The sequence below is a fragment of the Microtus oregoni genome, unplaced genomic scaffold (assembly GCF_018167655.1).
Source record: "Microtus oregoni isolate MIOR12 unplaced genomic scaffold, Mior012 000009F_ref0000495, whole genome shotgun sequence".
NCBI classification, from domain to species: domain Eukaryota; kingdom Metazoa; phylum Chordata; class Mammalia; order Rodentia; family Cricetidae; genus Microtus; species Microtus oregoni.
The window spans coordinates 34,890,202-34,917,883 of record NW_024543068.1 but is presented as its reverse complement, the minus strand read 5'-3'; the positions used below and the strand labels follow the sequence as shown (position 1 = coordinate 34,917,883).

Genomic DNA, 27,682 nt, shown 5'->3' with positions numbered 1-27,682 from the left:
AAAATTAGAATATTACATATTGACTTAGCAAGAGATTAATTACAACCAAAAAAACATTTGAATTTCAGAAATGCAATAACTCACTCTAAAGGTTTATATTTGTTTTAAGTAAGTGACTTTTGAAGCAAATAAAGATTATGTAAAGGCCACTGGGGTGGGCAACAAAGCTTCCTAAGACTATCGGAATATCTTCTTCAATACTGGCCAAGGACAGAAAGATACACAACCAACACAACACAGCAGCTACAAAAGTAAGCTGTTAGTACAAAGTTTGCCATACTGAGAGTGCCCAAAAGAAAAAATAAGTTTAGTAAAGAAAAGGATTTACAGAAGCAAAATTAGGATAAAATAAGGTCACTCGCACAGGTAACAGAGAAGCAAGTCAAATACAAGAATATGGCAAAAGGCATCCAGCTGCCTTGCACAATGGTGAGCTCTTACTACAACAGGCAGTGATCCTTAACTACCAGCCTCTCTTTGTCAAGCAAAAACTCTCTGCCCTACAGGCCCATGTGTTAGAGGCTTGGCCCACCACCAGTCACAGCACCAGTGGGGAGGGAAAGGGCCTAACGGGAGGTATTTTGATTTCTAGGAGCATGCCTTAAAGGGAACTATATAATCACAGTCTACCTTTCTGCCCCAACATCACAGGCCAAGGATCATAAATCAAAAACCCAAAAACTATGAGCCAAAATAATTCCTTCCTGTGCTGTGGTGAAGCAAATGTGACCTATTTGGATAAAACCATTCTCAGTTTTGGACACCATACAGCTAAGGCACAAAAAAATGAGCAATAGATGTTTCACAAAAAGTAGAATAGTTTGATTGTACCAGCCTCCCTCCCAAATGACCTCCACTAATCTCCTCTTGATGGGACCCTCCACTCCGTCCACAGCCTGCCCTCTGGCCTAGCTGCCTTGCTCTGTGTACGTGTTGCAGAATGTTTAGTGTGAGGCTAAGAGCTGGCTAGACACAGTGTGAAAAATGTTGTTTTGTGCCTAGTACAACTGTCTCGTTTGGTTATTCACTAGACCCTTTTGATTTTTATTAGTGTTTCTCTTTTTAAAATATAACAGGTAATTGCAGCAGTTTGTGAAGGTGAGATATGAGACAGAAAAGAAGCCTAAGCCCGCTAAGGACTTTTAAAACTTGCAATCCTAAGTCTTGCTTGCCATTCACTTTGACAGGAGTTGGGAGAACGCTCTCTTTACCACGAGGTCCCGTCCTTTGAAGAGTTCGTCCTGCAGTCTCCCCACCCACTGTAAAGCACATTCACTACAAATGAAAGCTGACAAGCTGAGAAGAGTACACGTCGGCTTCTTACCAGGCGAATGAGCTGTCTGTCCAGCCACCTAAGCACATCTGGCCCTTCCTCTGTTTCTGCTCTGTATATTGCCAGCCGGGCCATGAGAATGGCAGCTGCTTCCTGGTCAAAAGATGCAGCAATGTTTTGGATTTGAGTTTGAGCATCTGCCCAGCTAAAGAAATAAGAAAGCACAGAATTATAAATGAATTATATAATACCACAGTTGGCTGCCACACAGAGCTACACTTAGAGAATATAAAACACCTCCTCAATATTTCAAGATTATAATACTACACAGATTAATTAGCATTACTAAAACATCACAACTAGCTGTTCATTATACTGATTTGCCTAAAAATAAAACCAAACCTTAAAATATTTTCTAAAATAACTCTAAAGGAACATCACCAAACATATTCTTTAGGACATCAAGACTTTTATAGTAAAGATAATAGACTATGTATGGGTCAGGAGGATAGGGCTCAGTGGGTAGACACACTAGCACAAAGATCCCATAGCGTGGCAGGAGAAAACTTACTCCTTAGCGCTGTCCTCTGACCTCTACCTGCAAACAGTGACCTGCACATGTGCACACATACTTACACAAATCAAGATCTTTTTTAATGAAATAGCATGTGTGAATGTATGATATAAAAATCTGATGGTGACCTCATTCCTAAGAACTCTTTTCACAGCTCTTTCTCTTCCGGTCGCAGGCGCTTCGGGAGCCGCCGATTACCGTCCAGCCATGGCCAAGTCCAAGAACCACACCACACACAACCAGTCCCGGAAATGGCACAGAAACGGCATCAAGAAACCCCGGTCACGCCGGGAGATGGTGGCGCACGCCTTTAATCCCAGCACTCGGGAGGCAGAGGCAGGCGAATCTCTGTGAGTTCGAGACCAGCCTGGTCTACAGAGCTAGTTCCAGGACAGGCTCCAAAGCCACAGAGAAACCCTGTCTCGAAAAAACCAAAAAAAAAAAAAAGAAACCCCGGTCACAAAGATACGAATCTCTCAAGGGTATTGACCCCAAGTTCCTGAGGAACATGCGCTTTGCCAAGAAGCACAACAAGAAAGGTCTGAAGAAGATGCAGGCAAATAATGCAAAGGCCATGAGCGCACGTGTGGAGGCCATCAAGGCCCTGGTGAAGCCCCAGGTGGTGAAGCCCAAGGTGCCAAAGGGCCCCACCCGCAAACTCACCCGTCTGGCTTTAATTGCTCACCCCAAGCTTGGGAAGCGGAAGCTACATGGCCAGGGGTCGTAGGCTCCAAAAAACAAAGCCCAAGGTTCAAGCAAAGGCAGAGGCCTCAGCTGCAGCTCAGGCTTCCAAAGGTGCCCAGGCCCCTGTGAAGGCCCCATAAAAAAGGTCGCAGTCTGCCAGTGTGAAGACAGATGGACTGGTGTGAACACCTACACAGTATTTGCAGATGTTCAGGACCTTATGCTGTTTTTACAAATAAACTTGAGGCAAGTTCTGTTAAAAAAAAAAAAAAAAAAGAACTCTTTTCACAAAATTAAAGTCCATATACATGCACATAAGCACACACTATAGACAGAGAATACCATATACGTATGTATAGACATATACTAACTTCTACCAGTCTTTATCTTTTTTAACTTTATATTGATTTTTTTTTGTGGATTTCACACCATGCACCCCAAACCCACTCATTTCCCCATCCGTTTGCATCCACCTTCTGCCCTTGTAACCCTTCCCCCAATATAAAATAAAATTTAAAAGACAAACAAAAAGTTTCGACATGGTAGCTATAATGTGTCACAGTGAAATCACAAAGCACACTTTTAGTCCAGACATCTTTACTTGCAAATGTTTGTTGCAATGAGTCATTGCATGGGTTCAAGGCTCTGGCTTCTGCTACACTATCAATACTGGATCCTCACTGGGACTCCTTTTGGTTATCCCATTGTTGCCCTGTGTTGGGGAGATCCTGCAGTTTTGGATCTGCAGGACTGGCCCCTCTTGTGCTCCAGCAGTTCATAAATGGGGTGGATGCCGGGACTGGCCAATTCATAGCCCTGGATCTGGGCCTGGGTGTAGCTGAGTTGGTCAACCTGCCAGCTCGCTCGCGTCCTCACCACCAGGGTGAGTGAGCTCTCTATCACTGGCCCCAGCTGGTTCACTCAGTGTCACAGGCAGCATATATGTATGTGTGTGTGTGTTGTTACTAAATTAACAACATTTGATTGTCCCCGTGGAGATAATGTAAATAAATTTGTTTACTTATCTATTTCTACTTTGATGTTGTTACTAATTATTATTTAGCAGTGAGTATATGTAAATGTGTCTGTATACGTGGGTGCCTGCGAGGCGTTAAGAAGGCATTAGATCCCCTGAAACCAGTTACAGGCAGTTGTTAGCTACCTGACATGGGTGATAGGAACTGAATTTGGGTCTTCTTTACAGCAGCAAGTGCTCTTATCTACTGAGCCATTCCTTCAGCCCTTTGTTTGTTTGCTTTTCTGAGAAAGTTTCATGTATGCCAAGCTGGCTTAACTCCATCAGAATGACCTGAATCTCCTGATCCTCCTGCCTCTACCTCCCAAGTGCTGAGTTACAAGTGTGTGCCACCATACCTGGTCATAATAAACACGTTTTTAAGTGTGTGACTCAGGAGCACTTTGTGCATTGGATACGGAAGGCAGGGAAGTATCTCCCTGAGGAGTTGTCCTCAGAAGCCAAGCACCTTATTTTTTGAGACAGGATTTCTCACTGGCCTGGAGGTCACCAAACAGACTAGACTAGCAGGAGAGAGAGTCCCAACAATGCATCTGTCTCTGTATCTCAGAGCTGGGATTACACATGGGTCCACCACATCCAGCTTTTTCTCCATGGGTTCTGGGGACCAATCTCAAGTCTTCATGCTTGCAAGGCAAGCATTTTACCAACTGGGATATCTTCCCAACCCTGAGGAGTACATTTCATTTTGTTTTGTTCTTGGTTTTTGAGACAGGGTTTCTCTGTACAGCCCTAGCTGTCTGAGGAGTACTGTTTAAAAACTGCTATTGCACTTATCACTGACTATTCTACAAAATAAGCTAGGTCTGAAAGAAATAAATCACAAATAAACCATTAATCATAAATCTTTTCTAGTCATAAACGTTACCCAAATAAGAAACCCAACTTGAGAGTATGACCTACAATCCTCTAATAAAAAATTAAAATTAAATTTAAAAAACTTACTTCCTAGCAATTGTGGTCACTCGGATACGCCTCTGCCCACTTGAGTGTTGATACTGGGTCACAAATTGGACTGCACCTCGTCCTCCTTGGGGAATTGGAGCATTATGCTGTATAAAAATAAAGAAGCAAGAATAAAATCTACTATGGTGTATCACAGTATCAACAACTATATCTTCTCTAGCACTAAAAAAAAAAATCATTCTAGGGCAAGGAAAAGTCCAGGAGCTAAAGAGAAGTCTCAGCAGTTAAGAGCATCAGGCTTCTACCCCGCTTTCCAGTCATCTCTCAGCACTCTTCCCCTCCATCCACCCCCCAACCCGAACCCTCAGTTTCCCTTGCCCACCCACCCCTAGTCCAATGAGCTCTCCTCCTCTATTTCCCCTTCCCACAGAGATCCAAGTGTCCCCCCTTTGAGCCCTCCTCGTTACCTAGCCTCTCTGGAAACGGCTAGCCTGGCTCATGGGAACTCACAAGTCTAAAACAACAACCAGAGAACCTACATGGGATGGACTTAGGCCCTCCGCATATATGTGAAAGATGTGTAGCTTAGTCTATTTGTGCAGCTACTAGCAATAGGAGCAGGAGCTGTCCCTGGTGCTTAGACTGGCTTTTCTGAATCTATCCCTCATGCTGGATTGCCTTGCCCAGCCTGAATACAGGGGAAAGTGCTTGGCCTTAAAGCAGCTTGATGTGCCATGCTTTGCTGATGTCCACAGGAGCCCTGGCCCTTTCTTAGCAAATATAGAGAAGGGATGGGAGGAGAGGAGAGAGAGGAGGATGTGGTCATTATATAAAATAAATTAGTTAAATACAAAGAAAGATCACCTTGTTACAATAAGCTGGTACCAGGAGGCAATAAATTTTGCTTTGATTGAGAAAAATAAAAAGAGTGAATACTGGCCAGACAGTGGTGGTACACACCTTTAATCCCAGCATTCAGAAGGCAGAGGCAGGCTGATATCTGAGAGTTCCCAGCCAGGCTGTTACACAGAGAAACCCTGTCTCAAGAAACAAAACAAACAAACAAACAAAAAAAAAAGTGAATACTACTCTTGCAGAGGAATCAAGTTGATTTCTGAACAAAGACTAGATGACTTACAACCACCTTTAACTATGGCTCCAGGAAATATGATGTTTCTGGCTTCTGTGGGCTCTTGCACACATAGGCACATAACCCCCACATATATACATAACTTTGAAATAATTATTTTTTAAAAAGTCAGGCATGTTAGCACATGCCTGTAATCCCTGCACTTTAGAGACAGAGGATCAGAAGTTTAAGGCCATCAACACCTATGCAGGGAATTCAAGGCAGCCTGGTTACATAAGACTGTCTAAAAAAAAAACTGTAACATTGTCATACACCTATACCAAATTCTCTGAAATGGAAATCAACACTAGGCATAGAGAATTCAATGGTGGAACATCTACCTAGCTACCTAGCAAGAATAAAGACTTAGTCAAAGGGGAAAAAACTTGGTTCAATCCCCAGTACTGCTGAGGGAAGGAAAGAAAAGGAAGTGGAGAGAGGGGGAGGAAATATTCCCAATTATAATAGTGAAAACATACCTATAAATAAATCCAAACAAAGATCAAAGAAATTAAACAAAACCATAAACAAATGGAAAGATATCTTTGTTCATGAACAGGAAAAATCAGTATTTTTAAAATGTCCACACTACCCAATTCAACCTATAGATAGATCCATTGCCAATCTATCAAAATATCAATGTCATGGTTCACAGAACTAGAAAATAAATCCTTCAACTCATATGAAAGATTCAGTGTCTCAGTTTAGTACTTGCTTACCCTCCAGTATTAAAAAGCAGCCAGACATGGTGCCATACACTTTTAATCCCAGCACTTGGGAGACAGAGACAGGCGGATCTCTTTGAATTCAAGGTCAGCTCCAGAGAGCAAGAGCTACATATTCTGTCTCAAAATACCAAAAACCTATTTTTTAAAAAAATGTAGCAGGGCGGTGGTGGCGCATGCCTTTAATCCCAGCACTTGGGAGGCAGAGGCAGGAGGATCTCTGTGAGTTCAAGGCCAGCCTGGTCTACAAAGGGAGTTCCAGGACAGGCTCCAAAGCTACAGAGGAACCCTGTCTCGAAAAACCAAAAAAAAAAAAAAAAAAATGTAGACAGTCATACCTGGTTAACAACTTCAAAATACAAGGCTAAGGTTGTAGTGGGACTGAGTCCACATATCTTCCACTGACAAGTGCCACCTGTTCCAATCTCCTAGAAAAATAAACACAGGGTGCTTGAAAGAACATTATTTATCAATTTATAGGAGGAAGAAAAGCAGAGATAAGCCTCCAGTAAGAAAAACATAGTGTTCAGATTTATTCAATAAGTGTTAAAAGCTTAGAAAATTTAAACACGATAATCACAAACACATAATTAAATACAAGTAAGCAATTTTTACATGACAAAACATTAAGATCATTAAAAGGTTTGTTGAGTAAATTAAAAGAATACAAAGTATTTTGAAGCATGCACTATTTAACGAAGGATTAATCAGTAACATTATCGTTCTACCCAACCTTCCTATCTGTGTAAAGGGATTCTATATATATGCATATGTGACTAGGTCCTCTGCACCAGGATTATAAGCATTCTAAATGTCAAGAAAATTTAGATACAAATGTTTATCATAAAAACGGCATATAAGGGGCTGGAGAGATGGCTCAGAGGTTAAGAGCATTGCCTGCTCTTCCAAAGGTCCTGAGTTCAATTCCCAGCAACCATCTGGGCTCACAACCATCTGTAATGGGGTCTGGTGCCCTCTTCTGGTCTGCAGGCATACACACAGACAGAATATTGTATACATAATAAATAAATAAATAAATAAACAAGCATTTAAAAAAACGGTATATAAACTGATTTTTTTTTTTGCTTTGTCATTTTCAAAAGCTGATTATCTATTTTGTGTTGTCTTATCATCCTATCTACAACAACATGACTGTAATTTTGGAATGTATTATAGTCTCTCAACAGACAAAGGGGAAAAAAAGGAGTTGAAACTTAAATCTCTCTGATTTGGTTGTTCTGTTGCTAATTTTGGTGACAAAAAAACACTTGAAATTAATTTTGGCTTTCAGAAACCTAAAAATTTCCAAGTCATGAGAATTCATTTAAGAGAACACTAAGACAAGGGATAGCTTAGCCACATAAAGTAACTACCATGGAAGTGCAACGGAGACTCAACCACACAACAATTTAAAAGGAAAACTAGAGGTTTCCATGATGGATCTGTTTTGTGCTAGCCTAGAAATTGACTGTATTTTTTAAGACAAACATTACTTACATTTTCAGATACGCAAGGTCCTTTAGAGTTAAGAGACACACAGGGTCCAATAGCTCCTGAAATCTTTATTTCCCTTGAGGTCTGTAAATAAGAACATGGTACATTTGGTTCCCTCAAAAGTAAAGCCAGGGCTCGAAAGACGGCTTGAGTGGACAAAGGTACTTGCCACCAAGCCTGACCGCCTGAATTTGAATTCCAGGGACTACATGGTAGAAAGAAAGAACCAACTCTTCTAAGTTGCCCTCAGACCTCCATACAAGCAACACAGCATGTGCATGCGCACGCATGCACACATGCACACACACACACGCATATATATGCACACATGCACATACACACACAAAATACAGTAAAATTTTTTAACAAATTCAGATGTTTCTAAGTGTTTAAGAATGTAAGACATTCTTCCATATTTAAATCTCAAAAGTCAGTGAAAAGCCAGGTATGGTGGCATGCAACTTTAATTCCAGCACCTGGAAACAAAGACAGGCAGATCTATGTGAGGTTGAAGCTAGTCTGGCCTATATAGCAAGTTCCAGGACAGCCACAGTTACATAGAAAACTCCATCTCAAAAACAAGGCAATAAAAATATGCTAAAATTAAAATAATTAGCCATTAAGCTCTAATTTAATTCTCGCCTTCTATTACCACCAGCCAAAGGAGAACTCCATTTGGGAATCTGACCCTAACTTCAAAGTCATGCCATACCCTAAATTCAAATTACATACATCAAAACCCTAGGCTTAACTACTGCTTATCCACAGAAAACTGTCTTTAAGATTGATCTCTCTTATTTAAATATCTTATGTGTGGGAACGTTTTGCCTGCATGTATATCTGTGCACCACAAGCATGTCTAGTGTCCACAGAGACAAGAGGAAGGCACTGGATGGCTAGAAACTAGAGTTACAGGCAGTTATGAGTTGATGCTGAGAATCATATCTGAGTCCTCTGGAAAAGCAGCCAGTGCTCTTAACCACTGAGCTATCTCTCCAGCTCCAAGACCAATCTCTCTTCAGTTTCTCCTTCTATCAAATTTAAGCTACTATGTTGTCTTGCAAATAAAAAATTAAAAAAGGCTGGGACTGTAGCTCAGTGACAGAGTACTAGCTTAGCAATGAAAAGATCCTTAGGTTCAATTCCCAGCACTGGAAAAAAAATCTACTTTGAAGGGCATGGTAGCACATGAGTCAAATGGATCTCTATGAATTTAAGGACAATCTGGCACACATAGTGAGCTGCAGGGCAACCAGGCTATACAAGTGAAACAAGGGTTCTCATTAGTCCTCAAACAACAGACATGCGCATCTCCAATCTACAAGCAGCTCACATAATTAATACTATGGTTTCTATATTTCAGCAGAAACCATCCACTCTCACAAGACATTCTTCTCAAACATCTCATGTTGATGCTCGCCTTCAGGACTCCCCTCACCCTGGGCTAATGAACAAAATCCATTTTCCTCTCATGTTTCAGAAATTAATAAAAGCCACACTCCCCTGCCATTTTGTTTTAATTTTTGAGACACAAGCTTTCTCTGTTAGCCCTGGCTGTCCTTTGTAGACCAGGCTGGTCTCAAACTGAGAGATCCACCTGCCTCTGCCTCCCAAGACCTGGGATTAAAGGTGTGCACCACTATACCCCGCTCTCACTTCTCTTCCTAAACTACACCATTTTGTTTTCTACTGCTAGTTCATCTGATCATATACATTAGATTAATCTCTCTCTCTCCAGATGAAGTTTTCCTAATAACAAGACCTGTAACTAGAGGTCCCTCTCCCACCCACCAATTCCCAAATTACCACTCTGAGGCTTAATATTAATTACAAACTGTTTGGCCTATTAGCTCAGGCTTATTATTAACTAGCTGTTACAACTTAACCCATTTCTATTATTTTATATTTTACCATGAGGCTTGTTCTCTCACATCTTGTTTCTCCAGCACCTGCTGGCATCTCCCAGACCCCGCCTTCTTTTTCCCTGTATCTTTGCTTAGATTTCCCCACCTGGCTCTATTCTGCTGGGCTACTGGCCAAATCAGCTTCTTTATTAACCAACAGCAATAAAACATTATTCAGAGCATACAAAAGGGACTCCTACATCAAAAACTTCCACCTTACAGATCCAATCATATCTCTACAATTTCCTACTATCATACTGATTACATGGTAAGCATTCAGTAAGATAATGTCAATAAGAAACATTTATTGAAAATTAAAAATCAGTATTTTTATAATATCCATGTAATTCACACATAGCTCTACAAGTGTTTTAAGTTAAAATTTGAAATTCATAATGGAATTTCATGTTCAGCCAACATTAACCACAAAACTAAAGAATAATTTCCTCTGCCATTATAAAAACTAACACACAGCTGGACAGTGATAGTATATGTCTTTAATCCCAGCACTTGGGAGGCAGCAACAGGTGAATCAGATCTCTGAATTTAAGGCCCTCCTGGTCTACAGAGCAAGTTCCAGGAGAGTAAGGGCTACACAGAGAAACCCTGCCAAAAAAAAAAAAAAACATACACACACAAAAACAAACAAACAAAACAAAAACTAGCATATGCTGGGCATGGTATTGCATGCCTTTAATCCTAGCACTCAAAGAGACAGAGGCAGGAAAATCTCTGCATTTAAGGCAGTCTGGTCTACAAAGTGAGTTCTAGGACATTCAGGGCTACACAGAGAAAACCCATCTTGAAAAATAAGACAAACAAATAAACAAAAACTAACATATAAATTTAGTATAAAATATATATGTAATGTTTAGTGCCAGGTTAGTAGAACACATCGGCATGGCAAAACCTGGAAAGTTGAGGCACGAGGATCAGGAGTTAGAAGACAAACTAGATGAAACCTTATCTCTAAAACACAAAAATATCCAACATAAGAAATTTACTTACAAGACGCTCCTTCTCTAACCATTATTATATAATCCCAGTCTCATATACTCTTAATGACACCTTTTACTGGGAAACAAAATCTCTAATTCAAGGTTCAAAGTAACCATTATTTTAAAAGTACATCTGAATTTGACTGATTAATTTTAAAGTTACCATTAAGCCCACAAGGTTCTCACTTGATAAACATCACACATGTCAAGTTTGGGTTCTTACCTTTATTTCTAATGTGCCACCAAAGCCCATTTTAAATTGTCCATGTATATCTTTGGTGAAGACTCTTTGAAAAGTCTGCTTGAATAAGGAAGTGTTGAAAGAGTCACCCATTACCATGTATCCTCTGCACAGAAAAGGCAAATAAACATACAGAACACAATTAACTGAGCTCATGTGTTACTAGAAAAAAAATTAATTACTTAGATTGTGAACAAATAGTAAAGACATTCCCCAAAACAAATGTAATTAACACTATTTTCATTAATAATTCTTAATTACATTGATGACGTTGTGTATATGGGTGTGCACGCAACATAGCGTGCATGTGAAGGTCTGAGAACAACTTCCAGGTCACTAGTTTTCTCCTTCCACCATGTGGGTCCCAAGTACCCAACGGAGGGCATCGGGCTTGCCATCAGAGCCTTTACCCACTAAGCCACCCAACCAGCCCCGATTTGCTCCTTTCATGCACATCATCTAAGATTATCCATGCTACACAACACTTGATCATGCATCATGCATTAATGACTGCTCCTTTTCACAGTAGGTGTTTACAAAAGTTGTCTCTACTTCTACTTCTCACAGTGTGGTCCTTGGTCTAGCAACATTAACACCATTAGCAAGCCCCACCTCACACATACTACAGAGCACTGGTTTTTAACAAGAAACCCGAGTTATCTGTACAAACCTGAGAACCTCTTGTCCATATCAGCTACTTCCAAGTCTCTCCTCTTGTCGTCTTTCTAATTCACTCTAGGCCAACTTTCATTGTTTTCAGTGAGATTCTCAATGACCTTCACAATGCTGAAATAATTCATCTCCACCCTGCATTACTTTGTGTCTGTAATGTCTGGCACAGATGAGCAGGGCCTTTACATCTAGAACTTCCCCTGCTGAGCTCCTAGTTGTTTGCATTTCCATGGTATATCTAAGACAATACTGGATGAAGCTGAACCCCTACTTTACTGGTTGTTTGTACTTTCATAGGTGTATCTAAGACAGTATTGGATGAAGCTGAACCCCTCCTTTACTAGTTGTTTGTACTTCCATAGGTGTATCTAAGACAGTATTGGATGAAGCTGAACCCCTCCTTTACTAGTTGTTTGTACTTCCATAGGTGTATCTAAGACAATACTGGATGAAGATGAACCCCTACTTTACTTTTTTTCAGCAATGAAAAGAAATACTGGCTATACTAAATGTGCATAATAAAGAAGCACGTGGTGGGCTGGAGAGATGATTCAGTAGTCGAGGGCACTGGTTTCTCTTGCAGAGGATTCCAGTTCAGCTCCCACACTTACAAGGTAGCTCATAACCATTGGTAACTCCAGTTCCAAGGACCCAACTCTCTGCCTCCATGGGCACCAGGCAAATAATACACAGTATCCACACATAGGCAAGACATTCATACACATAATTTTTTTAAAAGAAGCAAATGGTAAACCACCACTTATTATTCCTTTTATAGGAAACATCCAGAAGAGGCAAGTAGTATTGCCTAGGCAGGAGGATGTGGTGAGACAGGAAAGAGGAATGGAGAGTGACAGGAAACAGGCAGTCTCTCCAGGGCCAGACAAGAGTTCTAAATTTAATCACAGTAGCGGTCATATACTTGTGAACATACTAAAACCTCAACAAACATTTTAAATGGATAAATTTCAAGTTGTGCTGTTGTGGAATAATATTTTAATTAGGCAAAGATGAGTTACATTTGTTTACACTGAAAAAAATTACTTTAACTGTGTTAAGGGCTTATTATATTTGTTTATGCTGCAATTGTTTAGTTATAAAAAGATGTATTGCTGCTTCATCTTTCCTGCCTAAAGCACCTGATTGGTCTCATAAAAAGCTGAACAGCCAATAGCTAAGCAGAGAAAGGAAAGGTGGGACTGGTAGGCAGAGAGAATAAATAGGAGGAGAAATGTAGGCTCCGGGGAAGAAAAGAAGAAGAGAATGAGAGAGAAAAAGAGGGACATGCCCAGGGCCAGCCAGCCAGGCAGCCACCAGACAGACGGACATGGAAGAAGCAGGAAAGGTAGAACATACAGAAAGAAAAGGTAAGAAGTTCTGAGGAAGATAAAGAGAAACAGGGTAAGTTAAAATAGCTAGCCAGAAATGAGCCTAAGCTAGGCCAAGCATTAGTAAACTAATAGAAGTCTCCCTGTCATGATTTGGGAGTGAAGTGGGAGTCCCCTCTGTATACTGTGAATGTCACTGGTGAATAAAGAAACTGCCTTGGCCTGTTGATAGGGCAGAACTTAGGTAGGTGGGGAAAACTAAACTCAATGCTGGAAGGAGATGGAGTCAGAGAGAAGCCATGTAGCCCCACCAGAGACAGACGCCAGAATTTTATCCAGTAAACCACAGACTTGTGGCAATACACAGATTAGTAGAAATGGGTTAAATTAATATGTAAGAGCTAGCCAGTAAGAAGATAGAGCTAATAGGCCAACAGTGATTTAATTAATACAGTTTCTGTGTGATTATTTCGGGGCTGAGCAGCCAGGAACCAACAAGCAGCCTCTTCTCTTCAACATGGGAGATTGTTGGTAGCTCGAAAGAAAAAGCCTGCTACAATGTGCTGTCTCAAAAACACTACTAAAACAGAGCAACTTTAGAAAAAACTTTTTCAAAAGAACTTGTGCCTTTATAATCCTGCTTTTTTAGAAAAAAAAAAGTAACATAAAATCCAAAGAAGACACAGTAAAGCTGTCAGCAAATATTGCCATGAAGCTGCAAGATGATGAGTGGGTTTTTCATTTCCCAATCTCTCAGTGTTGGTCCATATCTGTAAGCAGGCATTATCAGATACACACATACATACCCAGTAAGGTTAGGGCAGCACTTCATCTCCAGAAGACCCGTCTGATCTAATGCACATGCGTAGATATCAATAACATGCCCAGTTGTAGCAGCTCGATTAGCCAACGCTTCAAAATGCTACAAGAGATTTTGATTAATATAATTAATATAGCCTAACTTTCCAATAAATATTTTTCCTAACATCAAAATAATTTAAGAGTAAAAGAATAATTTGTCATAATTTACATATGATTTAGTCTCATTCAATTTTCTACAGTTTCATAAAAATGATAAAATGACTTCTAGAAGCCTGACTTACAGCCAGACATGAGACAGACATCTGAAATCCCAGCACTGGGGAGGCTACAACAGGAGGATCATGGGCTGTACTATACACAAAGATCTGTCTCAGATAAATAACTGAAGCCTGATATTTTAACATCTTTACTTCAAGTAAAGCACAACTAAAGGGAGTCATACATTCTCTTCCTCAGCACAAACACGCACAAAACAGACAACTACACAGCTCCTTTTCCTAGCTAAATCCACAGGCAAATAAAAAACACATCCGAAAAGAGAGGGGAAAAAAGATAAGCAAACCTAAAGCATTTTTAGCAGCTTTAACAAAAGAAAATTCTGAGCTCAAATGTGAAACTCATTAGAAGACAAAAGAGCTCAGTGTCAAAAATTATGACATCAATTATTGTTAAAAATATGGCAGTGGTTACCAAAAAATAACAAACAATACAGCAACTAATAGCCTGAACTAAAAATAAGAATAACAAGGACATCAACAAGCATAAAAAATACAAAGAGTCAAGAATCACCATTAGTGAAATATAGCTTTGCAAACCACTCCTAAAAATGTAAAGTTACAGTCAGGTGGTGGTGGTGCACGCCTTTAATCCCAGCATATAAGAGGCAGAGGCAGGAGAATCTATGTGAGTATGAGGCCAGCCTGGTCTACAGGGTGATTTCTAGGGCAGGCTCCAAAGCTACACAGAAAAACCCTGTCTCAAAAAAAACCAAAGAAAAAAAAAAGAAAAAGAAAGAAAGAAAGAAAGAAGAAAGTTGCACAAATAGAAAATAATTCACACACACACACAACAAAAAAAAAACAACTAAAAATTACCTTAGTTCCCTTTTTAACATATTTGGCATTATCCTTTTCAATGTCATGCCAGGATCTTATTGGTGTCTTTAATTCATCTCCAACCACCATCCCAGGCCCCTGGGTAGCAGGACCACCAATGAACATCATGATCCGAGCACCAGTGTTGGGGAAAGTACACTGATGGAGAAAAGGAACTCAGTCAGAAAGTGTAAAGGATAACAAAACGCAGATACATACACTTCTGTCTCAAATAAATAACTTCCCAGCCCACACACAGCAGCTCTAGTTCCAGAGTAGAACCCTCTTCTGTCCTCCAAGGACTGCTGCACACAGACATGCCCTCATACAAACACACGCGGCACACACGAACTCTCTCCCTCTTTTACTCCCTCCCTCCCTCCCTCCCTCCCCATAAATAATAATAATAATAATGAATTAAAGAAAAAGACATCCTTCTCCAAGTCTAACCAGTAAGTATAGTCCTCACACCCTCATCAAGGAAGCCTCTCTTTGCAACAGGGAAACCATTACAGAAAACCACAACCAAAGAAAACACAGAGTGGAAGAGCACAGTCCATCTGAAACATCCACAACACAACTCCTGCACTGAGGCTCAGGAATCACTGCGGACGGAGGAGAAGCTTTAACCAGTCTGAGGAACAGGAAGTTTGCTGTAAGACTATGTCTCCTAGAAATGTCAGAGAAGCTACACCCAATGAAATCTCACCAACACCCACACCTCCAGCTCTGCCTCTGACCTCTGCGGGCACCTGTACTCAGATGTACACACATGCACACAGATATACAGACACGCACCCACACACACACACGCACATAATTTAAAATAGCAAAAATAAATTCCTTTTTAAAAATCATATGGACTGGATTTGGAGAGCTTCTGGATAGCTGAACCCATGCCGCTTTCTAGAGTGTGGCGTGTAGAAGGGACATGCCGTTTCTCTGATATCTCAACTGTATGTATTTCTTCTATCAGGGTGTGGCTTTTGTAACACTCTATAAGTAAAGTAAAAGGTTTCTCTAAGTTCTCTGAGCCAGACACTATAGCATTAATCAAACCTGAAGAAAACCCAACTCATAGAAGTACAATTAACAACCACTACTTGTAGCTGGTATTTGAAGTGAACAGCAGGTCCGTAGAACCAAGCCCTTAACTGTGAAAACTAATGCTACTTCTAGTAAATAGACATGCAGCTAGCTTCTGCCCCAGAACTGCCTGAGATGTGGAGCTTAACAAACAGTACTGTACAGCGATTATTGAATGAGAGAAGAGCCGTGCAGGGTGGTGCACAGCGATAGTCCTACATTCAGAAGTCTAAGGAAGAGGATGCCGTAGTTCAAGTGCAGCACTAACTGAACTACATAGCAAGACAGAAGAAAGGGTGACAAAGATGAAGGCGGAGCAAGGAAGAAGAAAAAGATGAAAAGAAGAAAAGGAGGAGAGAAAAATAAAGGGACACTCACACCAACCACCACCATGGTGTTCGGCTCACAACTTTACTACTACGCATGTGCACACACACTCATGTGCACACACACACACACATGCAGACTCGTACATTTCAAAACTACATTTTCATCATCACTACCTCAAGTAGTCCTACAGCTATAGAAAGTGCCACTCCTGAGGAACGCAAAGGTCTCTTTCCTTGTGGTACAGGCCAAGGATCTCGCTGAAGCTCTCCCAGAAGATCCGTGAGATTCATGTCTATTTTCTGTACTGGTTGTAAGAATCTGCAAAACAACAGTAAACCAAAAGCCATTTACAAGTGTGATAATTTTTTTTCTTTTTTGAGACAGGGTTTCTCTGTAGCTTTGGAGCCTGTCCTGGAACTAGCTCTTGTAGACCAGGCTGGCTTCAAACTCACAGAAATCCGCCTGCCTCTGCCTCCCAAGTGCTGGGATTAGAGGTGTGCACCACCACCGCCCAGCTTCAAGTATGATATCTTAAGAACTTTTCCTAAAAACAGAGAAAAATATTTGATGCACAGCAGACCAGCAGTTCACAATTTTCTGTGAGCAGCAGAACACACTGGAGTGTCTCTTCAAAAGCGGTTGCTAAGCCACAGAGAAACCCTGTCTCGAAAAAACAAAAAAAAAAGCAATTGCTATTGGGGAGCTAGCTCAGTCAGAAAAGGGCTTATCTAGTAGGTAGGAGACCCTAGGCTGGAGCCAAGGAAGTGGGGGAAAAGAGAAGACTGAGAAAGAGAAGGAGGCAAGAGGAGAGGGAGAAAGAAATGAGTCAGGCATGATGGTATATGCCTGTTATCCCAGCACTAAGAAGGTGGAGGCAGGAGGATCAGGAGATCAAACTCATTAATGCATAGGAAACTGTCTCCAGAGAAAGTGGGGGAGAACTATTACTAGGCGCCATACTATAGTCTGTTTTTTACTTCCAGTTGTATTACTGCTACAAACTAAGGAATACAGTTGCTATCAATTTAATTTAAAGTTTTAAGGTTACCAACATAGTTAGAAGACACATCAACACATCTATCAATTTTAGTAACAGCACCTCTGGTTAGAAGGTTATAGGAAAGCTACCCATAGAAGTTTTTGAGGCCCTATTTTTATATAGCTGCCTTCAAACCACATAAAGGTTTTATGAACTTAAAAATAAAAAGAAACATATCAAAACTAAACTCCTAACATCATGATAAAGAAATGAATCATTTCAGTAAAAAAGAAAGTGCCTCAAAAAACTATAGTTTGTTTTTTAAAATTATATATTACTGCAATCTATTTATATCCCTGACAATACTAAATATTATAGTATCACCTAATGCCTTTGTTCAAGTTGAGGGCATGATGTTTGTTTGTTTTAGTTTTTCAAGACAGGGTTTCTCTGTATAATCTTGGCTGTCCTGGAACTCACTTTGTAGATCAGGCTGACCTCACAAAGATCTGCTTGCCTCTGCCTCCCAAGTGCTGGTATTAAAGGTGTGAGCCACTACTGCCCAGGCAAGAGCATGATGTGTTTAAGTACCTACTTGAATTATAGAATTCTGTTGCCATATTAATTACCTATTGGAAGGAGGTGGCTGCTGGACCTGAGGACCACGTGTGGCTTGAGTTACGGGTACTTTCGAGAGTCCCAGCATTTCCTATAAAGAGATGTGAATTCAGTGAGATCAGTTTATTTACTTCAACAATATTTGTCAACTTCTTAAGATGTTCACGGTGCTATGCTACAAATTAGGAACACAAAATAAGCATAAGGTCTCTTTCCCCAGAAGGCAAACAGTCTAGCTATGGAGACTGAGCTCCCTCAGTAGACAGTCACCAGGAAAGAGAGAATGCAAGGTATTCAGGAGTACTTCTTACCTAATGCAGTCAAAATACATTAATGGTTAACTTAAATGTCTTTCTTCTTAATTTATACGCATTTATCCTTTTCAGCAACAATTACCTTAAATACGTACTCTGTAGCAGGAACATAGTAGTTTAAATAAAAATACTCTCTGCTCTCATAGTAGTTAAAATCTAGAAAAATATATTATTAATAAAGTAGTGTAAAATCCTAAGAAGAAAGGAATGAAGCTATCCGATACAGCAGTCTTAGCAGCAGCAGCATGAGGAAGCACACAGGGACTGGAGACATGGCTCAGCAGCTAAGAACCTTGCAGCTGCTGCAGAAAACCAGAGTTTGATCAGCACTTCTATCGCGTGGCCCTCATATCAGCCTACCAGTCTTTCACAGCCTGCAACCCCAGCTCTAGGGAATCGAATGCCCTTTTCTGCCTTTGCAAGCACCTGCACTCATGTGCCAGGCAGTAGTAGTTTACGCCTTTAATCCCAGCACTCGGGAGGCAGAGGCAGGTGAATCTCTGTGAGTTCGAGGCCAGCCTGGTCTACAGAGCGAGACATTGTAGTCAGGAAGAGTGTTTATGACTTAGGAAAAGATTTGCCTCAAAGCATGAAGATCTATGTCAATTGCAGAATGAATTAAACAATCTGGGTGAGTCAGGCAGTGGTGGGCACATCTTTAATCTCAGCACTTGGGAGGCAGAAGCAGGCAGATCTCTGTGAGTTTAAGGCCAGTCTGGTGTACAAAGAGAGTTTCAGGACAGGCTCCAAAGCCACAGAGAAACCCTGTCTCAAAAAACAAAACAAACAAAAGAATCTGGGTGTAGTGGTGCAAACCTTTAATCCACTACTTGAGTGACAGAGACCTGGGGCTTAATGGCCAGCCAGCCTCGCCTAACCATCAGGTTCCAGGCCAAGGGGAGGGCCTGACTCCAAAATAAACAAAATATAAAAATAAAGGGGCTGGAGAGATGGCTCAGAGGTTAAGAGCACTGGCTGCTCTTCCAGAGGTCCTGAGTTCAATTCCCAGCAACCACATGGTGACTCACAACCATCTGTACTGAGATCTGGCACCCTCCTCTGGCGTGCAGGCATACATCAAGGCAGAATGTTGTATACATAATAAATAAATCTTAAAAAAAAAAAAAAAAATATATATATATATATATATATATATATATATAAAGTAGAGGGTGCCTGATGAATAACAATGCCTTAGGTTGTCCTAAGACCTACACACACACACACACACACACACACACATCTGCATATATACAATCACTAACTAAACAATGCACAGAGTGACATCCTAATAAGAGCACACAATGAAATTCTAATAAAGCCATTTACAGAAATGGAACAGGTTATATATGTGGGCATGAAGAGATATCAAAGACACACTAAAAAGTAAAAAGTCTTCAATTTTTATGACAGCTAAATTATATAAGAAACAAAATTGAAGTCAATACTAACGTTAAAGCCTTGTCATAGTGCAATTATAATAAAATGAATTCATCATGTTTCTTAAAAATGCATGCATCTAGCAGGGCAGTGGTGGCGCACGCCTTTAATCCCAGCACTCGGGAGGCAGAGGCAGGCGGATCTCTGTGAATTCGAGGCCAGCCTGGTCTACAAAGGGAGTTCCAGGACAAGTCCAAAGCTACAGAGAAACCCTGTCTCGGAAAAAAAAAAAAAAAAGCATGCATCTAGAAAGTATTACCATACATAGTACACAAAGAATCGGGTGAGCACTCCCATTCTCTCTCACCTGCAGCTGTTTGGCAGACAAATCCTTTGTTCCCCTGAAGACATAGCTTTTTGAAATGCCTTCACATCCAAGTTCATGAACCTGCACCATTCTCCCAAAAGTAATAAGTCCAACCAAAGCTGTAGGTGGCAAAAGACTCAATGACATCTGCATGGATTCCTTCAGAGCTTGTAAATCTTCATCTTCTATGCAAGTATCAACCACATAGAGAAATATCAAAGGCATCTGGGGACCACGCTTTAAAAAAAATGCAGTAAGAAACGGATTTATAAAGGTATTAACATTTTAGCACAATATTCAAGACAGTCAATCAAGAACTAATTAAAACTGCAAACAGTGAAATATTAATATGTGCATACTCTTTTTAACTGATAGAGTCACCATGGAAAAGAAACAGGTTATATATGTGGCCTAGGAGAGAGCTCTGGGACACAGCACGGAATGAAGACTGAAGTTTAAAGGGCTGACAAGGTGACACAGCAGGAAAGCACTTGTGGCATAAGCCTGACGGACTGAGTCCAGCCCCGGAATCCTCAGTAGGAGGACAGCACTGACCTCTACCCCCAAACACACGCTACAGCAGGCACAAACCTGTGCTGTGCACACACGTATAAAATTTTTAAAATTTAAATGTAAAAAATTTTAAAGAAAAATTAAACTTAGAAGCATATTCATGGAGATACACGCCTTTGATGCCAGAACTTAGAAGACAGTCAAGTCAAAAGGATCAACATAAATTCAAGGCCAGCCTGGTTTCACACAAAGACCCTGCCTTCGCTCAGTGGTAGAGCACTGACCTAGCAAGTACAGAGAGGCCCTGGGTTTGGTCCTCAGCTCAGGGGTAGGGGATGACACACAATATAGCAAAACAGACCAAAAACAAAATAAAAAGGAGGGTAACAGAAAGACCCTGCAAAACAATATGTGCATACACATATATTTAGCTATATGTAGCTGGGTGTGTTAACACACGCCTTTAATCCTGGCACTTGGAAGGTAAGAGGCAGGCAGATTCCTGTGAGTTCCAGACCAGCCAGGGCTGTAGAACAAGATCCTGTCTCAACACACACCACATGCATGAGGGGTTACTTAACTACATGAAGTTTAGTTTATTATAAGTATTTATCATTTTCAAACTGAGTGTGGTAGTGCACATGCAGGACCACCGAGATTTGAAGGCCATCTTCATCTACATAGGAAACTCGAGGCCAGCATGACAGACATGAGAATAATCATTTAACAACTACAAAGTTCAGGCCAGGTATGGGCACATCTCTAGTCTCAGCTACTCAGGGAGACCTCACTTAGAACAACAAAATCAGGACAAGCTTGGGTTAATAACAAAGTGGGGTGCTAGATAAAAAACAAGAGATAATATATATTACTTTAAAAGTATAAACCATGTACCAAGTTTTTTGTCAAAACTTAAATAAAAATAAAATAAGTTAAATATCCTTCTACTGAGTGAAACAATAAACTACTCACGTGAGTGTATTTCTGAAAGTACAGTCACTTTTTAAAATTATTTTTGTTTGTTTGGGCTTATTTCACTTTTAACTATGTATCTGTGTGTGGGTGTGTGGGTGCAGGTGCCCCCCGAGTCCAGCACAGAGAATCAGATGCACAGAGCATCAGATGCACTGGAGCTGCAGTTACAGGCAGTTTTGAACAAACTGACACAGCACTGTACAGTGAACTCAGGTCCTCTGTAAAAGCAGCAAGTCTTCTTAACCACAGAGCCAACCCAGCACAGCTATATTTAAATAATTTGATGGCTCAGAGGTTGAGAGCACTATTGCTCTTCCAGTAGAACCGGGTTCGATTCCCAGCACCCACAGGTCAGCTCACAACTGTCTGTAACTCCTGTTCTAGGGTACCTGACACCCTTACACAGACATACATGTAGACAAAACACCAATGCACATAAGATAAAAATAAATGATTATTTAAAATAATAATAATAATGAGATAATGTTTAGAAAATAATTTCCTAAGCCTGGATGACTCTTCAGAAAATCAAAACCTAACCTGGTTTGTCAAACATAGTGACAAGTCCTAGTGAATCACAATTCTGTTCCTGTACCACATTCAGATACTTTTTACTGGCCAGGCATAATGATGTACACCTTTAAGCCCTGCCCTTGAGAGACAGACAGAGAAAGCCTGCACTACCGAGGGAGCTGCAGGCCAGCCAATGCTTTGGAGACAGGCACTATCTCAAAAATACATTTATAGTTTTAAATTTCCACATTCTTGTGATTTTTGTTGCTTTGAGACAGGATCTCATAAAGTCCAGGTGGACTTGAACTCATAGACCAAGATGACCTTGAACCCAATTGGTCTGCTTCCACAAGCGAAGTTCTGGGATTACAGACAGGACTAATCTGAATTCTGACTGTCATCAGATAATTTCAGTCAGAAATGACCTTCATCAAATCGACCTTGAGGTTTCTTAACTGTGAAATGCTCAATTCAATTTGCTGTCAGGCCCTTAATGTGATCTCCATTTTCATAATAATTCTGACATAAGCCCTTGCCTACTTATAGCTTTCTTAAATACCTACTCTAGCGTTCTTACCAGAACTACATATTCAATGCTTGAAAACTGGGGTAAAAGCTCAGCAGGCTGATTCAGTTCAGATATCCCAGCATATGTAGGTGGAAACTGAAAACAAACAAACAACAAAAAAAAAAGTTATCAAATTATTGCCAGAAATAAGGTTTTAAACTCAAAATTATTTCTTCATCATTTAAATTTTTGTCTAGGTTTCTGTTGTTTCTGTTTTATGCAGCCCTGGATGTCCTGGAACTCACTATGCAGATCATGCTGGTCTCATTTAATCATTAAAAAGTTATTTTCAGGCTAGTGAGATGATTTAGTGGCTAAGGGCTCTTGTTTCTAACACTAACTACCTGAGTTTGATCCCTGGAGCCCCTGGAATAGAGGAAAGACTCAAATCCTCTCAAGCTGTCCTCTTACCTACACATGCTCACCTCTGCACATGCACACCCACCCACAACCAATGAACGCAAAGAAAACAACTATTTTATCCTTTTTCACATAAGCAGTCCCTACATGACCAGCACTACAGCATTAGCATCCTTAAGAAACGTCCTTACAGGGAGGGGGAGGGAAATGGGAGGCAGGAAGGAGGTAGAAATTTTTTCAGTAATAATAAAAAAAAGAAAAAAGAGAGATGTCCTTACCTGATTCCTTTGGTAACAAAAGTTGCAAGCCCAGAGTTTTGCTCGATAGTCCACTTGACTGTTTTAAGAAAAGACAGATTAGTTAGGTAATGTTTCAGTTAATTTTACAAGGACCTTAATTTAAATAAAATTAATTTTATTTAAAGACATGAACAGATTAAAATTGATGATCAAAGTGACTTGCTTTTAACTGGGAGCGTAAGAACCCAGGTAGTAGGCCTCTGCTACCACACCCATCTTAATAATGTAAGATTATAAAGTAGCAATAATAAAGACTAATGGGCCAGCAAGACAGCTCATGGGTCAAAGTGCTTGCCAAGTAAACCTAACAACCTCAGTTCAATACCCAGAGCCAAGGGAGAAGGAGAGAACCAGGTCTTAAAAGTAGTCCTCTGACCTCTATGCAATAGCATCTCTCTCTCTCTCTCTCTCTCTCTCTCTCTCTCTCACACACACACACACACACACACACACACACACACACAGCACAGCCTTCTTGGGTAAGCATGGCAGCACATACGTGCAATCCCAGCACTTGGGAGGCAGATGCAGGAGGACTACATACAGCAAGTTTGAGGCTAGTCTGGGCACATAACAAGTTCCAGGCCAGCCGGGGCTACATTGTGAGACTGTCTCACAAAACACAAATTGACAGCAGCAAAGATAACCAATAAAAACAAAAGAGATCCTTCAAAACTTGAAGAGCAGCCTGAAGGAAAAGAAGCCAATGACAGAAAAACTGGAGGCAGAACAATAGCTGAAGACACAGTTCCAGGCTGTAAGTAAGCTGGTATGCTCAAGGCTCAGGAAGAAAAGAGATGTTAAGATGGTACATCAACCAGGAAGACTGGGTACGCCTATAATCCCAGCACTAGCAACACCAAGTAAAAGATGAAGACTCCACAGTGCTCTGGATTAGACCTGACAGCATTCCCTAGCAAACTGGATTGGAGAAAAGGCAAAAGAAAGAGAAATTTAAAAAATGTTTCGGGGAGATTTTGCCTTAGAAATACGTAGCACCTTTTGAATATCATGCTAACTCATTTATGACTTTTCCAAGTCCTACATACATAGCCAGCACCATTCATACATAGCCAGCACCATTAATAGGATATAATAGTTCTTATAATGATGTTTTTATCTGGTCTCTTTACATTACTAATTCATTATAACTAGAATACTAAAATTTAAACTCTTGGGATTTCTTTGACTATAACTCCAAATACAAAAAAAAATGGAATTCTTTAAATAAATAACTTTTTATTGAGATATCTTATGTAGCCCAGGCTTTGAATTTGCTATGTAGCTAAAAATAATCTGGAGCTTCTGATTCCCCTGCCTCCACTCTCTGAATGCTGAGATCGCAGGTGTGCTGGTTTATGCGATGCAGGGGACTGGACCCAGGATTTTGTGTGTGCTAGGTAAGTACTCTATCAATTGAGCTAAACCCCGGCACAAATTACAGTTCTAAACTATTTTACCACAGTAGTTACTTCCATGTATTTTAATTACCATAAAGGATTCAAAACTGCACGGCAAGTGGTCCTACTGCACAGGACAGGCTCGTATTGAATGGGTGGTAAATCGGGTCTCTCCTTTAGCGGTGTGAACAGGGCTGCCACTGGAACAACCATTCTCGTAGCTTCCAGCCGACTAGATGGCCAAACATTCCAACTGAAGCGAACACCATCTCGTTCTTCATTTTGTTGAATAAACTCCAAATAGGTTGTCATTTTAGTGCTTGATTCTTATTTCTGTCTGAAACATAAATTAAAGATATTTAAAAATCCAGAAGCCTCATAAGAAACTCAAAGTAAAAATGTTTTCCTACCTCCAGAAATATTAACACATTAAAAATTATGACCAGCCGGGCGGTGGTGGCGCACGCCTTTAATCCTAGCACTTGGGAGGCAGAGGCAGGCGGATCTCTGTGAGTTCGAGGCCAGCCTGGTCTACAAGAGCTAGTTCCAGGACAGGCTCCAAAGCCACAGAGAAACCCTGTCTTGAAAAAAAAAATTATGACCAAATGAAAATATAGTAACTCCACTCATAATCTATAATGGCTCTACGGAGCCTATTGCTCGTGAAGCTTAGTAAGAGGAAGGGATTTTAGATAACTTAATTCACTCTTAAAACTACTGACAAGGGGGGCTGGAGAGATGGCTCAGAGGTTAAGAGCATTGCCTGCTCTTCCAAAGGTCCTGAGTTCAATTCCCAGCAACCACATGGTGGCTCACAACCATCTGTAATGGGGTCTGGTGCCCTCTTCTGGCCTGCAGGCGTACACACAGACAGAATATAAATAAATAAATATTTAAAAAAAAAAAAAAAAAAAACTACTGACAAGGTAAGAGGGCCCAGTGGGTAAAGGAACTTGCTGCCAAGTCTGATGACCAGAGTTTGATCCCTGGGACCCACATGGTACAAGGAGAGAACCAAAGTTGTCCTCTGACTTCCAAATGTGTGCTATGCACATAATGAGCCACATGCACTTAGTCACACACAAAAGAAATAAGTAAAATTTAAAAAATAAGAAACTATGACAAATATATAGTAAGCATCCTTATTATTTATCTAAATATGTATAGAGGAAAAAGGACAAAAAGGAAATAGGGAACTTGACCCTATGATTCCCATCAACTTTGTAAGTTATGTAATTCTAATAAGCATACAAAATCATAAAATTCTAAAATATACATGGTTTTTAATTCAAAAATGACAAGCTCTCACCTGACTTTCTAGAAGAGAGCATTTAATAGCATTTCTGCTAACAAGAAAGCTTCTCTTGAAACCAGGTAGAGAGTACTAGAGGCAAGGCAAACAAACGCCTGTTAAGTGGAGTCCCAGGATTTACATAGCACAGAGCTCCTTGTAGACACTGAATCCTAACTTGTGAAGGCATTTTAAGACATAAAATGTTAAGATACTATTGCAAAACCACAGCCAGGTTTAGGCTTTCTGGTTATTGTTTGTCAATCTCATCGTTCTGAAAGGTCTCGCTATATAATCCAGGTCACCCTCCAGCTGCAGCCTCCCAAGTGCTGGGATTATAACTGTGTGTCGCTACAACCAGGTAGCTTATCACTTTCTAAGTGGCTGGCTAAGGTGTCGGCTTTCCCATCTAGAATTCAGTCCTGACTCAGGCTTTTAAACCACAGAGTGGTTCGTCATGAATGGAAGCCAAAGAATTTAAACAAAATACAGAATTTCAAGTACTAATCAACAAAAATGAAGGAAATCGGGCTAAAAGACTGAGGCTGGAGAGATGGTAATAGTTAAGAGCTCACTGCTCTTTGCAGAGGACCTAAGTTAGTTTTCAGCACCCACATGGCAGCTCACAAATATCTGTCACTCCAGTTCCGGGGGCTCTGATTCTCTCTTCTGGCTCCCAAAGACGCCAGGTACGCAAGTAATGCAAAAACATTCAGGCAGGCAAAGTACCCATAAACATTAAAAAAAAAAGAAAAGAAAAGAAAAGAAACAAAGGAACAGGAGGGCTGGAGAAATATGTCAGTGGTTAAGAGCACTGGCTCTTGGGTTCCATTCCTAGTGTTCACAACCAGATTCTATAGCTCCCGTTCCAAGGGATCTGGCACCCTCTACTGGCATCTGAAGACAACAGGCACACAAGTGGTATACGGGCATTCACACAGGCAAAGCACCCATACACATAACACAAAATATTTTTCAATTAAGTTTAAAAACAGAATTGAAAATCATGGACCTACACTCTCAGAAGAAAGAATAAGGATGTTAAAGTTGCCAAGAAGGATGGTGGGAAATAAAACTGATTTTAAATGAATGGGTTTGTTGCCTTTATTTTTAAAAGACTGCAGGAAACTATCCTGCCTTTTCTGCTATGTGAGAATACACGGCAAAGTACCACGTATGCACCAGAGAAAAGGCCTTCACCAGACACCCAATACAGCATCTTGATTTGGGATTCCTTCTAAAACTGAGAAATAAGTTTCTAGTCAATAAAAAATACTGATATGACCAGGTTGGAAAGTGTTGTCAAACTTAGGATTAATTCTGTGAGCCATTCCGCACTAATGGATGAAGTTGCTGGAAACCACCAAGCTTGGATGACTTTCCATCTGCTGCTGTCCTATGTGCTAGGCTCTCTCCTTGAAAAGAGAAACAACCAACCAGTCTGGTATAACCAGCAAAGAGAAGTATGACGGTACAAACATGCAACCCAAGCACTAGGAGAGGCTGAGACAGGAAGATTACTGTAACCTGCGCTACAGGCTGACAGAGTGAGATCCTGTCTCAAAGAAATAATACTAAAAGTAAGGGGAGAAGAGAAACTGAGCAGAGATCACATAGTAAGACATGGTTACATAAATAAAAATCTTCAGCTGTTTCCCCTCTCCTCTCTGTTGGAATGCAGACTACACATAGCAGTCTTTGTTTAAGAGATACAAAAGTAAGCATGTTTTTCTTCAGATCCTCAACAATGTTTAAAAGGAGGTCCCGAGAACCACTGTTTAGCTCTCTCTCAGTGAGAAAGATTCAAAG

The 27,682-nt window shown here is 40.5% G+C and overlaps 1 protein-coding gene across 1 annotated transcript in view; it reads right to left on the bottom strand.

Annotated features, from left to right (window-relative positions):
* Sec23a (SEC23 homolog A, COPII coat complex component) overlaps positions 1-27,682 on the bottom strand; it is a 53,715-nt gene that overhangs the window by 23,564 nt on the left and 2,469 nt on the right. The window contains exons 2-14 of the mRNA XM_041658497.1: positions 24,674-24,919; positions 23,162-23,219; positions 22,533-22,619; positions 19,955-20,191; positions 17,905-17,984; positions 16,470-16,614; positions 14,881-15,039; positions 13,771-13,886; positions 10,947-11,070; positions 7,825-7,905; positions 6,666-6,755; positions 4,513-4,619; positions 1,325-1,478 (exon numbers count right to left, since the gene is read on the bottom strand). Coding sequence (XP_041514431.1) covers positions 1,325-1,478; positions 4,513-4,619; positions 6,666-6,755; positions 7,825-7,905; positions 10,947-11,070; positions 13,771-13,886; positions 14,881-15,039; positions 16,470-16,614; positions 17,905-17,984; positions 19,955-20,191; positions 22,533-22,619; positions 23,162-23,219; positions 24,674-24,894 — 1,659 coding nt within the window. The 5' untranslated portion in view covers positions 24,895-24,919. The remainder of the gene's footprint in view (positions 1-1,324; positions 1,479-4,512; positions 4,620-6,665; positions 6,756-7,824; positions 7,906-10,946; positions 11,071-13,770; positions 13,887-14,880; positions 15,040-16,469; positions 16,615-17,904; positions 17,985-19,954; positions 20,192-22,532; positions 22,620-23,161; positions 23,220-24,673; positions 24,920-27,682) is intronic.